This window comes from Oxyura jamaicensis, chromosome 10, assembly GCF_011077185.1.
Source record: "Oxyura jamaicensis isolate SHBP4307 breed ruddy duck chromosome 10, BPBGC_Ojam_1.0, whole genome shotgun sequence".
Lineage (NCBI taxonomy): Eukaryota > Metazoa > Chordata > Aves > Anseriformes > Anatidae > Oxyura > Oxyura jamaicensis.
Genome location: NC_048902.1, coordinates 13,577,847 through 13,589,589, shown reverse-complemented (window position 1 = coordinate 13,589,589; position 11,743 = coordinate 13,577,847). Strand labels below are relative to the sequence as shown.

The 11,743-nt window shown below is 58.8% G+C and overlaps 2 protein-coding genes across 2 annotated transcripts in view; one reads left to right on the top strand and one right to left on the bottom strand.

Annotated features, from left to right (window-relative positions):
* Positions 1 to 204: 204 nt before the first annotated feature.
* KIF7 (kinesin family member 7) lies at positions 205 to 10,392 on the bottom strand. The gene is made up of 19 exons (XM_035335948.1): positions 10,369 to 10,392; positions 9,852 to 10,218; positions 8,849 to 9,049; positions 8,297 to 8,714; positions 6,987 to 7,518; positions 6,507 to 6,644; positions 6,140 to 6,367; positions 5,548 to 5,744; positions 5,156 to 5,265; positions 4,732 to 4,866; positions 4,158 to 4,360; positions 3,862 to 4,059; positions 3,481 to 3,606; positions 2,839 to 3,015; positions 2,365 to 2,580; positions 1,960 to 2,166; positions 1,389 to 1,587; positions 1,157 to 1,306; positions 205 to 1,043 (listed from the first exon to the last, which is right to left on the bottom strand). Exons 1-19 carry the CDS (start codon positions 10,390 to 10,392, stop codon positions 667 to 669), a joined length of 4,203 nt encoding a protein of 1,400 aa, XP_035191839.1. The 3' UTR covers positions 205 to 666.
* A 905-nt stretch (positions 10,393 to 11,297) lies between these two features.
* The window catches only part of LOC118172398 (ras-related and estrogen-regulated growth inhibitor-like protein), a 3,040-nt gene continuing 2,594 nt past the window's right edge, over positions 11,298 to 11,743 (top strand). Inside the window, exon 1 of the mRNA XM_035336293.1 lies at positions 11,298 to 11,633. Within this exon, the coding sequence (XP_035192184.1) occupies positions 11,501 to 11,633 (133 nt within the window). The 5' untranslated portion in view covers positions 11,298 to 11,500. The remainder of the gene's footprint in view (positions 11,634 to 11,743) is intronic.

The following is an 11,743-nucleotide window of genomic DNA, read 5'->3' as shown; positions in this document are numbered from 1 at the left end:
TAATGTAGGAAGCCTAGCAGCTCACGCTCTGGGGAGCAGAGGAAATGTTGAACTCCTGAATGAAAAGCATTGTTGTGAACAGGTATTTGTCACGGTTATTCAGAGCACTTACAGAAGCAGACACTCTAGATCCCATGCAGCGAGCTGTAAATAAAACTCCTTTCCTGCATACCCTGAATAAATGACCACTGCAGCCTCTGGCAACTGCTTCATAAAACTCATTCTGCTTTATTAAAAAAGTTATAAAAAGGCACTACAAAAACCTATTTACAAATTCTCCAAAACTGCTGAGCATCGCCCTCAGGCTGCTAGGGCTGAGCAAGCCCTGCAGCAGAGGCTTCCAACCTGTAAACAAGATTTTAGTGTCAGAGGCCAGGGTGGGAGGCATTTCCCCCTTCCCAGTGTTGAAGCTGCGGAAGGTACAGGAGGAAAGGTGTTGGGTCTGTGCTGTCCCATGTGGCAGCAACATGGAGCGTGTAAGCTGGCTGTCCTGCACCTCGCACACTTATTTCCCTTACGATGATGGTCCTGTTTTTTTCTTCCTTGGGCATCTGAAATGTAACAGCGTTGTAGCCAGGCTGGCTTAGGGGGCAGAAAGGCACTTAGGCTCCTGTCAGCAGTATCCACTGCTTCCTGCCCCGTGCCAGGGGAGCGTTAAGCCTATGTCTAGAGTGGGTGTTTCCTAACGTCGATCATGGCTGGATGGTGAGGCATGGGGCTCATGTTCAGGCTGGCTCGGCGGGGCTCCCAGCGGGGCTTGGCAGGAGGAAGGCCCCGGGGCAGCTGCACCTCGTGGGGCTGCCCTGCCCTGAGCAAGTGCTCTGTGTCCCTCCGAGGGTCCCCGGGGCTGTCACTGGGCAGGGACGAACGCCTCCAGGTCGATGGCAAAGGGGCATGCACCAGGTCCCTGCTCTCATCCCGGACACGATGACTTTCTTCAGCGGCAGCCAGAGGCACGGGCAGCTCCCCAGGGCCAAGCTCCTCGCAGGTCCCGAGTGCGGGGGGAGCTCTGTCCCCAGCCCCGTGCACATTTCTCTCCATGTCTGCAGGGAAAGAGAGAAGCATTGGGATCTCCACTTTTACATCAGAGCAAAGCACTGCCTTAAAGTCCTGCCTTGACTGTGGTAGGAAAAGCAAAGCCTGGGCCTCCTCTCACCTTTGGGCCCTCCTGGCTGGAGACTCAAGTTGCTCAGCCTCTGGCTCAGCTCCTGGTTTGCCCGCATGTACCGGCTCAGCTCCTTTTCCAGCACCTGAATCCTCCCCTCGTACTGCAGCTTGCTGCTGGCCAGCCCCTCGTCCATGTGCTCTGCAAGGGAAACCAAGGCCACTTCCAGCTCGGAAGGACACGAGCAGCGCCGCTGCCGCCTGTCTGGGAGCTGGGTGGTTACCGCGGCTCTGCTGGAGCAGCAGCTGCATGTTCTGCTCGTGCTCCTTCTGCTGCAGGGTGAGCTGGCGGTCCATCTCCAGGCGCTGCCGCTCCACGGCCACCTCCAGCCAGTGCACCAGCTGCTGCTGCTCCTCCAGCTGCATCTCCAGCTCCGAGAAGGCGATGTGCTGCCGGTGCTGGTCCTCCCGCAGCGTCACCACCTGCCAGGGCCCAGAAGCGAGGAACAGCTCAGCTCCTACAGGGCCTGGGAAGCCTGCCTTGCCCTGCTGTGCCTCATCGGGTTAGTTGTTAGGTACAGCGTGTGAAGGTTGTTATGAAAGGTAGTAATCCTGGGGGCACAGCTGCCTTGCGGAGGGAAGAGCAATGCGTGGCTGCGCTGGTGTGCGCTGCAGGGGTGCAGGCATCCCGTCACTAGTACTTAAGCCTCTCTCCCAGCTGTTGTGAGAAATATAAAGATTTTGGGGGTCTCATAGCTTTGTAGGGCAAAATCACAGTAAGAGGCAGGCAGAAGGCTCGAGGCGGAGTAAAATAAGAGGTTGGTCACACCCTACAGTTCCCCACAGCACTCCCACCTTGTCAAAGTACTTGCAGAGCAGAGCCCGGGTCTCGGAGGAGGAGAGGTAGCTGAGCTTGGCCATGAGGTTCATCTCGCACTGGGACAGCAGGCTGGCCGAGGCCCGCAGGACGCGCTGCCTGCACGTGATGGACTCGTTCTTGTACTCGATGGCTGCATCCAGCGCCTCGATCGCCTCGTCCAGCTGGAACAAGATCCGTTCTTCCTGCCGGGGCAGAGCTGCAGTTACCAGAGAGCAAAGGGTTTGCTGCCTAACCCCTGCCCTCGACCTCCTTTTCCATCTCCTGGCCACGACAGTGCTGATGGGAGGTTGGGATGTGCCCAGTTTGGGGATGCAGAGGAGCATCTGCTGCTGACCCCATGCTCAGCTCTTTACTTCTCATCCCAGCCCAAGAAGAGGTACCTCTGGGGACAGCAGGGTGCCCTGGCGCAGTTTGTTGTCGAGCTCCAGCCTCTGCTTGAGCAGCTGGTCCTTCTCCTGGCGCAGGCTGTTGATCTCCTGGCGGATCTGCTGCTGGTCGTGGGCGCTGCCGTGACGCAGTTGCCCGTTCTTCTCAGTCAGCTCCTTTTCCAGGTGCTCCAGGCGGCTGGACACGCGCACTATGTCGTCTGTCAGCGCCTGCGGCAGGAGATGCTCGATGGGATCTGCTCCAAAGGAAACTCCCCAGCCCCTTTCCACCCCCCTCAAGTGACCCCACGCACACCTAAGCCAACAATTTCCAAACAACTAGGTCAGAGGCACAGCACAAGCAGGCTCTCCTGTAGAGGCAGATTTCCCACCTGTTTTCCAACACCATCACCTATCCTGGTTCTGCCAGACCCAGGACAGCACTGCTGGAAATCAAGTGGGGGCAGAGGTGGCACGTTCTTGTCCTACCTGGCTGGAGCGCAGTCTCTTGCTCTCCAGGCCATTCTTCTCCTGCAGCAGGGCTTCCTTCTTGGCCACGATAGCTTCACGCTTCCTCAGCTCATCCTCCAGCTCGTCTAGGGCTCGGCGCTGCTCGAGAACTTTGTCCATCTCCATGTCCAGCCACTTCTTCTGCTCCTCAATTTTCTGAGGGAAGGAGAGGGAAAAAGCACACTCGTTTACAGACAGCAGCAGCGCCAAGGACTGCTAGCCTAAAGAGCAGTGGGGTTGATTCCATGTCTGCTAACCCGTATGGCCCAGACTTCACTGTTTTTATCCTCCTAGCCTCTCCAAAACACAGAGCTGAGCCAAATCCCCAGCATGCCAGGAGCCCTTGGGGAGCTACATCTCCCACCACCACCCTTCTGCGAACAAACGTGATTTCACGGCTTCTCTACTGGTGATTTAGGAGAGATCCTGGCCCTGGAGATAAGACATGATTTAAGTCTTCTGCTGCCAGATGCAAGTGACGTTAGGGACTGTCCTCCTTAAGGGAAGGACGGACTTGTAATCAAGTGTGCTGTCTCTAGCTGAGGCAGCAGCTTCCAGGCCTCCCTGGCACGGGGCTGCCCCCTGAGCAGGACGGACGAGGCAGGCTCGCTGTGCCCGTACCTGCTGCTGCTCCAGGCTGATCACCGAGCCGTTGCTGCCGCTCCGCCGCTTCCTCTGGAAAGCTGCGATTTCCTCCGTTTTGATGCGCAGGATTTTCTGGTGCTGCTCGTGCTTCAGTTCCAGTTCCTGCATGGGAAGGAGCAACTGCTAGCCTCGAGGGGTGCAAGCTGCCTGAGAAGCGAGCACTGCGGGCTGCTGGATGGGTTATGCTCCCAGTCAGCTCTATGGGAGCTCTTAAAAAAGAAATGCAGCACCCGCCATCCTCTCTCCAGCCTGATGCTGAGACAATCACAGACAGCGTCAGAGCTACCTACCCCTGCTCAGCCCATCTATCACCTTCACAAATGCAGCAGTCGCACAGCTGCTCTTGCCAGCTCCTACCTTGACGCGGTGCTGCCGCTTATTCATCTCCGTCTCCAGCCGCCGCTTCTGCTCGCTCTCCTCCCGCAGCCGCCGCTGCAGCTGGCCCTGCTGCCGCCGCATCAGCTGGATGTTCCTCTCCAGCTCCTGCACCCGCTTCTCGCTCTGGGCCGAAAGCGACACCAGCCTCTCCGTCGCCTGCTTCTTCTTGCACAGGACCTGCCCGAGGGTGAAACTGCTTGGTGGCCCCCGAGCCCTTGGCAGAGTGTCCCCAGCTCCCACGGGGACAGAGCCAGGCACCCTCCGTTCGCACTCACCTGCGCCTTGCTCTGGGCAGCTGCCACGCGTGTGCGGTACTCCTGCAGCTTGCGCTTCTCCCCAGGGTCCCACGGCTCTTTGCCCTCCAGCTCCTGGAGCTGCTTCTGGCTGTCGCTCAGCTCGGCCCGCACCTGCTCTGCCTCCTGCTCCAGCTCGCTGATCTTCTGGCAGTACTGCTTATTCAGGGCCTGCGCGTCCTTGCCTGCAAGGCAGCCCCTCCGCAATGACCTCCAGCTCCCCTTCCCTCCCAGCCAGGGCAGACCTTCCCCTTCTCTCCAATTATTTTTTGGCAGGTGGCTACAGACTGAGCGCAGGGACTTCCAGCCCTCCTCCTCCAGCTCCCTTCTGCAATTCTAGGCATGGGAATTTGGGCAGAAACCAAGGGGAAAGGTCTCAGGCAGCAGGAGGCACAGAGAAGCAGTGCCCTGCTGCCAGCAGAAGGGACGGGGCACCCAGCGAGGGAAAGGGAGGATGGAAGCAGACACCAAGCATCCCACCTAGGAGATTTTGCAGGGAATGGGTGCACATTCCCCAACCACCCCCTGCTTATTTGCCTCTCCAGCAGCTCTGCACCTGTCTTAATGAGCTCCGTGATCAGCTCCTCCTTCATGCGGATGTTGATGGCCAGCTCTCGGATCTTCTGCTGTGCTTGCACCAGCCTCCACTCCGAGTCCTTCCCTGGAAGGCGCTCCCGCCTCCGGCAGGCCTCTGCAACACAGATTCCCAGATAAGGACACTCCCATCCTAGCCAGGGGGCAGAAGGACAGTTAGACCTCAGAGCTGTAGCCAAGAACTGCTGCAGCACTGCCCCGAGTCACCTGCTGTGTGCACCAGAGCAGGCAGCTCTTCCCAGCAGGCCAAACCTCTCCTCAACAAAAGCAGCAAGAACGTTATCTGCTCCGCTTCGTCCCCTGGGTTCAGCCAGGTGGGACACTGCCCTTCTATCAGAAGTACCCAAAAAGCACCCCCAGTCTCACCACCTACGGTTGCCACTTGCCTCTTAGGAGCTCCAGCTGCTCCTCCTGAATCAGGCGGGGATTGCCTCCGCTCAGCTCCTCGCTCAACTTGCTGCACGCCTCCCTCTTGCTCCAGCTCTGAATCCCATTTCTGGAAAGAGCAGCACGTTAATTAGCTGGGGCTGGGCACCACCAGGCCTGTTCCCAGCAAGGACCCCGAGATCCACAAGTGTCAGAAAAGATGCTGGTGAGCTCCCCAGTGAGCTGACAGCTGTCTCAGCAGCATCGCTGACCCCAGAAGTAGCACTTGCTTCTACACCCTGTGCAGAGGAAGCTGAGCTCCCTGCGGCAGCACTGTTGTTCCCAGCTCAAGTCAGGCCAGAGTCACGCAGCTACCAAGGCAACGCAGGGTGCTGGGACAGCCCCAACTCACCGGCGCTGGCACAGGGACTGTTTCTGTTCCCACTCTTCCTCCTCGTCCGAGGAGAGCTCTGCCAGCTTCTCTGAGTCCTGGCTGAGCTCCCTCCTCAGCACCGTGTCTTTGACCTCTGCGTTGCTGGGCAGACGCTGCGTGTGATTCACCTGACAGCCTGCCAGGTCCTCGTCCTGGAAGGAGGGATTGCTGTCAAGCTGCTGGGGCAGAGAATGGGATAGAGATTAAATATGCCGTAGGAGAGCCAGTGACCAAAAAAAGCAGCCAACTCTCAGGTGGGAATCACTACTAGGCACACAGAAAAGCCACAAAATAGTGTTTGCAGGAGAACTGAGTTTTGCTAGAGGCAGACAGCTGCTGCTTAGAAGCTGAGCAAAGTCTGCGACCTGCCACTAACATCGAGGTAAAAGCCTCAGTTTGGAAGCTTGAGCTTTTCTCGAAACAAGAATCTGCTGGTGTGCGTGCTCAGTGCGGCTCTCTGGACTATGCCTTTGATCAGGTTCATGTTCGGGGGTGGGAATAGCAGTTCCTATGGTGAAGGGAATCACAGCAAAAAGGCAGGAGCTCCTCAGGGACAGACCTGTGCTCTCACCTTCCTACAGAGGACCCTTCCTCTTTGCTCGGCAGGGAGCAGCCCCGAGGGAACCACGCTGAGGCCGTGGGACTGCACAGCAGCCAGAGGGGCCGTGTGAGGTCTCTGGGCGGCAGTGACCAGGTGAAGGTCTTCCAGCAGTTCTGGCACACACAGGTTTGGCATGGCCATCTCCAGGCGCACGTGCAGCTCGGAGATCTTATCCTGCTGTTCCTGCAGTTTGTCACTCTGAAAGCAACAAGAAAAACTGTCATTACATACATGTGGATCCCACACCTGCTGCAGAGGAGCCCAAAGGCCGGATTGTACCTGCCCTATTGCCTGGACTGGGGCAGGTCCAATTTAAGAAAGCAGAGCCCAGAAATACCTGCAGTTTGTACTGCTCCATGGCATCCTCCAGGGCAGCCAGGAAGTCACGGTTCTCCTCCTCCAGGCGCTCCACTTGTCTCTGCAGCTTGGCCACATGCTCATCTTTGATGGACTCACACCCCTTCTCAGTGTTCACCTGTCCCCAAAATACAAGAGAGGCAACTTCAGCGTTCACCTTTCTCCATCCCTCCCTGTGCTGGACTCCACAAGGGCTCTCCAGACAGCTTTGTGGAGGTTTTGCTTGTGAAATAAATCTCCCAGCTGCAGCTGAGCCCAAGCTGTTCCTGTTTGCAATACAGTCTGGGAGGACCATGGCTTCCTGCCCCCCTGTGGCCTCTTGCCCAGCTTGCTTTTCCTCCACTGCCTCTCCTGCTCCTTCCACCACATGCTGTGGCTGCTGCTTTCTGCACCAGCGGTGGGACAGAGGAACACAACCCCCTTCCCACCTCGGTGCTGAAACACCTCAAAGACTTGTTACCTGGGCTTTTGCCAGCTTTGAGCCTCGTGCGTCGAGGCTCTGATCTTCCGCGGAGGTGCTCTCGATGCCGCTATCCAGCCCGGCCGAGGTCAGCTCGCTCCTCTCGCTCTCCACCGCGCACAGCCACTCCTTCACCCGCAGGATCTGCTCCACCGTGAGGTTGCTGTCCTCCTGCAGCTCCATCAGCAGCCGGTACGCGGCGTCCGTGCAGGTCCGGTAGTGCGCGCACTCAGCCAGCAGCCGAGCCGTGGGGTCTGGGGCACCGCGTTTGGTGGTGTCGGAGCGGTTGATGATGCGGGTCTCCGAGCGGTGCCGCTGCTCCAGAGCCTTCTGCAGGTTCTTTATCTGCCGGTGAAGCTCCTCAACGTGCTCCGTCTCCTTGCGGCAGTTCACCACCGCCTTGTTCTGGATGTTCTGAGCTCGGCTGGCGTAGTTCAGCGTGTTGAGGCTCTCATCGAAGTCGGAGGAGGAAGGACTGACGCAGGCTATCATGACAGTCTGGGCATTTCCCCCCAGGGAGTCTTTCAGGATCCTGGGGAAAGCACAGACACAGGTGATTAAACTAGCTGACATGCAAAATAACACCGGAACCAAAAGGTTTCCAGCTCTTTTCAAAGGCTAAGCCCAAGAAGAATAATACTCTGGCTCTGGAGCCAGCTCAGCACTATTGCAGTGAGCAGAGTGATTAAGCAGAGGACTAACAGTTTGCACCACGGCAAGTTTCCATCTGTGTAATGCCTGAAGCCGCGTGTTACCCAGCTCTGTGTTCCTTGCTACGTATGTGCTGCGAGGGAACGTGTTGGAGACTGCAAAGGGCACCTGCTCAAGCTAAAAACTAACTGCAGGGTGGTTCACCACAGGCAAGCCACCAAGCAAACTGAACAGAAGCATCTTTAGTCACTGCTGGGCAGGCATGGCCATGACACCCCACTGCAGATTCAGTAGTGTGACTTTTGCAAGCCTCATCTTCTGCAGCACCCCAACAAGCTAGCTTGAAATCGGTAGCCTGGCCTCACCTCACTGTTCTTCAGCCTTGCCTACGTGAAAACCCCCACAGGGTAGACTCATGAAATGCCAGATCAGCAGAGCTCTCACGATCAAGCAGTCACACCGAGAGCCGTGGTGTGCGAGCAGAAGGGATGACTCGCCCTGCAAGCCCCTCTCAGTTAGCTTTGGGGTCTCTGCCACCAAACCTGGCAGGCTGGGCATGGGAAAGGCCATCAGCAGGTCAGAAAGCCACGGAGAAGCATCACGTCCCTGCTGCTGAGACACCAACCATGAGATTGTGGGGTCCCGGTCCCGATCTGTACCTGGTGATTTTGGAATCCCTGTAGGGAATGTGGCTGCTCTTCCTCCGAGGGTCTCCCAGGGCGCTGATGACGTTGCCCAAGGCCAGCAGCCCGCTGTTGATCTGGATGCTCTCCTTCAGCCTCTCCCCCGTGTTTCCAGTCTTCACAATTCGCTCTGAGCCTGCCAGGTCCACGAAGTGGAACTTGGAAACCAGGACCTGGCCTGAGGCGGGGACCGAGGGGTGGCTGTGGAGGGCGAGGCGGGTGAAGCGGCCGGCCCCGCGCCGCTGCTCCATCGTCACTGTGAATATGGTGTGCGAGCGGCTTGACTGCGCGTTGATGTGGGTGGCTCCCGTGTGCTTGGCTGTGTTGCCCATCTCCAGCAGGCTCAGCACCTCGTCCAGCCCTTCCACCTCCGACTCCTTCACGCCACTGAGCACTGCAACAGCAAACGGGACCCTGATCATAAGGGACGGGCTGCCCGAGGAAGGCCTAGCCCTGCTTTCAGGTGCCTAACCCCAAAACGGCCTTGGGAACAGGGAGAAAAGGGAGCCCAAGAACAGCCACACGTACCGATGTTCCCCTTGTCATCCTCCCGGATCTGGATGTCTTTGCTGGCCGTATCCACCTGCAGCAAGTCCCGAAACTCCTCCTTGTACACCTCCAGGTAGGACACCCGCACCGTGTAGTCAATCAGGTCGTTCTCGTCGATGAGCCTGAAGGTCTCAGCCATGGCTCGTGGGATGATGCCCTGCTCATCTTCGTTGATGGAAGCTGGCAGAGAGACAAGGACATGGTTACAGGATACAGCAAGTGCCCATACTGGCTGGAGACAGAGGCAGGAGCCAGCCTGCAGCACCCGTTGCTTCTAGAAAGGAGCAGCCTCGCTGCTTTCCCACCAGGAGCCCAGGTTAAGCCTCCCTGTGGGTGTTTTATTTAAGACACGAAACCTTGGGGCAAATCCTACCCCACTGCTCTCCAGCACACTGGTGGTGGATTTGAGCATACACTTCTTCCTAAGGTGCGTTACTGAGCCAGCATCGCGCCTGAAGCTGAAACGTGCTTTCCTTTGAAACCAGCATTACCCCAAAACCTCTCTTGGTTCGGTGTTTGTTTTTTTTTTTTTTTTTTTTTTTTTTTTTTTTTGTTTTGTTTTGTTTTGTTTTTTGTTTTTTGTGTGTGTGTGTGTGCTCGGCAACTGCTTTTATCTGGCCATGGCACCGTGCCATTTGAATTTTAAGTCACTCTGCTTTTGTCTGCAGCAGCCCCATCAAACGACAGTCCCCAGAGCTGCTGGGAAGCCGAAAGCAGACTGGGAACGGGGGCAAAACGCTGCGCCCGCAAGGGATGCGCGGAGGCCGGCCAAACGTCCCTGGGGGGGCTCCGTGAGGGGACGGGGAGCTGGCCCCGGGGCTGCGGCAGCAGTTAGGGGGTGGAAGCCTCCCTCTGCCCCCTCACTCCAAGCACACCCCCAGTACCAAGCTGCCCCCCCAGCCCCAGGCTCGCCCCCCAGCCCCGTGTGAGCCCCGGGGAGCCCGAGGGCCGTCCGGGGGTGTCTGTGCCGCCCGGTACCCACCGACGCTGGCCTCGCCGATGGTGTAGGTCTTGCCGGAGCCGGTCTGCCCGTAGGCGAAGACGGTGGCGTTGAAGCCCTGGAAGAAGGCCCGCAGCAGCGGCCGGACGCAGGCGCTGTACACGGCCGCTTGCCCCGCCGCCTCGGGCAGCACGGCGGCGAAGCGAAAGCGGCGGCGGTGGCCCAGGGCCACCTCCCCGGTGGCGGCGTCGCCCCGCAGGCAGGGCCGGTGGCCCCGCAGCACCTCCTTGGGCAGCAGCGGCCGCACCCGCACCGCCACCCGCACCGCGGCCCCCTCCGGGGCCATGGCCGGGCCCGGCGCGGCTCGGCGCGGGGAGATGGCGTCAGGCGGCCCCGCCCGGCCCCGCCGCTCGGGGGGGAGCGGGGGCGGAGGGACGGGACACGGGGACGTTGGGGGGGGGGGGCTGCCGTGAGGTGAGGGGGGCACCGGGCGGCCTGACGTGCGCCCTCACTCGGGGGGCCCCAACGGTCCTGAGGTGCCCTGCCGGTCGTGACATACCCCATCGGTCACGATATGCCCCATCAACCGTGAGATGCCCCGTCAGCTGTGAGATGCCCTGTCAGTTGAGATTATACCCCCTCGGTCGAGTCGTGAGATGCCCCATAAGTCATGAGATGCCCCTTCAGTCGTGATATACGCCATCGGTCATGAGATGCCCTGCCAGTTGTGAGATGCCCCATCAGCCATGAGGTACCCATCAGTCGTGAGATGCCCCGTCGATCATGATATATCCCCACCGGTTGTGATATACCCCATTGGTAGTGATATACCCCATCAGTCTCGAGATGCCCCGTCAGTCATGAGATACTCCATCCATCATGAGATGCCCCTTCAGTCGTGACATATCCCACTGGTCACGATATATATACCCTGTCAGCTGTGAGACGCCCCATCTGTCATGATATACCCCACCAGTTGTGAGATGCCCCATCAGTCGTGATATAGGCTATCAGTCGTGAGATGCCCTGCCAGTTGTGATATACCCCACCACCTGGGTCATGAGGTGCCCTGTCAGTTGTGAGATGCCCCATCTGTCATGATATACCCCATCAGTCATGAGATGCCCCATCTGTCGTGATATACCCCATCAGTCGTGAGATGCCCCATCAGTCATGAGATGCCCCATCTGTCATGATATACCCCACCAGTTGTGATATACCCCATCAGTCGCGAGATGCCCCATCACTTATATGGGCTGCGAGACGCCCCATCAGCCACAAGACACTCCATCAGTCGTGATAAGCCTGTCACGAGATGCTCCGCTGCTCACGAGAAGCCCTGTCCCTCATGCGACGACTCTGCGGGGAGGTGACAAGGGACAGCGTGGCCTTGCCAAGGGCCGGGGCGCCTCGTGGGCAGGCGTGGGCAGCCTGCCGGGGCGCGTGCTGCGGCAGTGCTGCAGGCAGCCCGTCACGCTGCGAGATGACGGGGCCAGCCCCAGCGCTGACGTACGCCAGGATGAGCCGATCCATCGCAAAGTTTTTAATCCCGCCGTCCGCAGCCCCAGCCGCAGCTCCCCTGCGGCTGCCGGGAGCAGGGCGGCCCCCGCGGGTCCCCTGGGTGCCGTGGGACGTGCCAGCCCCCTCAGACACGCTGCTGGGACCGCTGGCAGGGCACGGCCGCGCTCGGCATGGGGCTCCGGCTGCGCAGGAGCGCCAGCTTCACCCCTGACCACCCTGCCCTCCTGGAGGTGCCTGGCCCCGCCGCCCTGAAAGCAGAAGCGAACGTGCTCGTGATGGGAGCGGACAGCGTGGGGAAATCAGGTAGGAAACGACCGCGAGCTGAGAGCTGAAACTTTCCAGGCAGGGAGACCCCTTTCTACCGCAAAAAGAAAAGAAAAGAAAAGAAAAGAAAAGAAAAGAAAAGAAAAGAA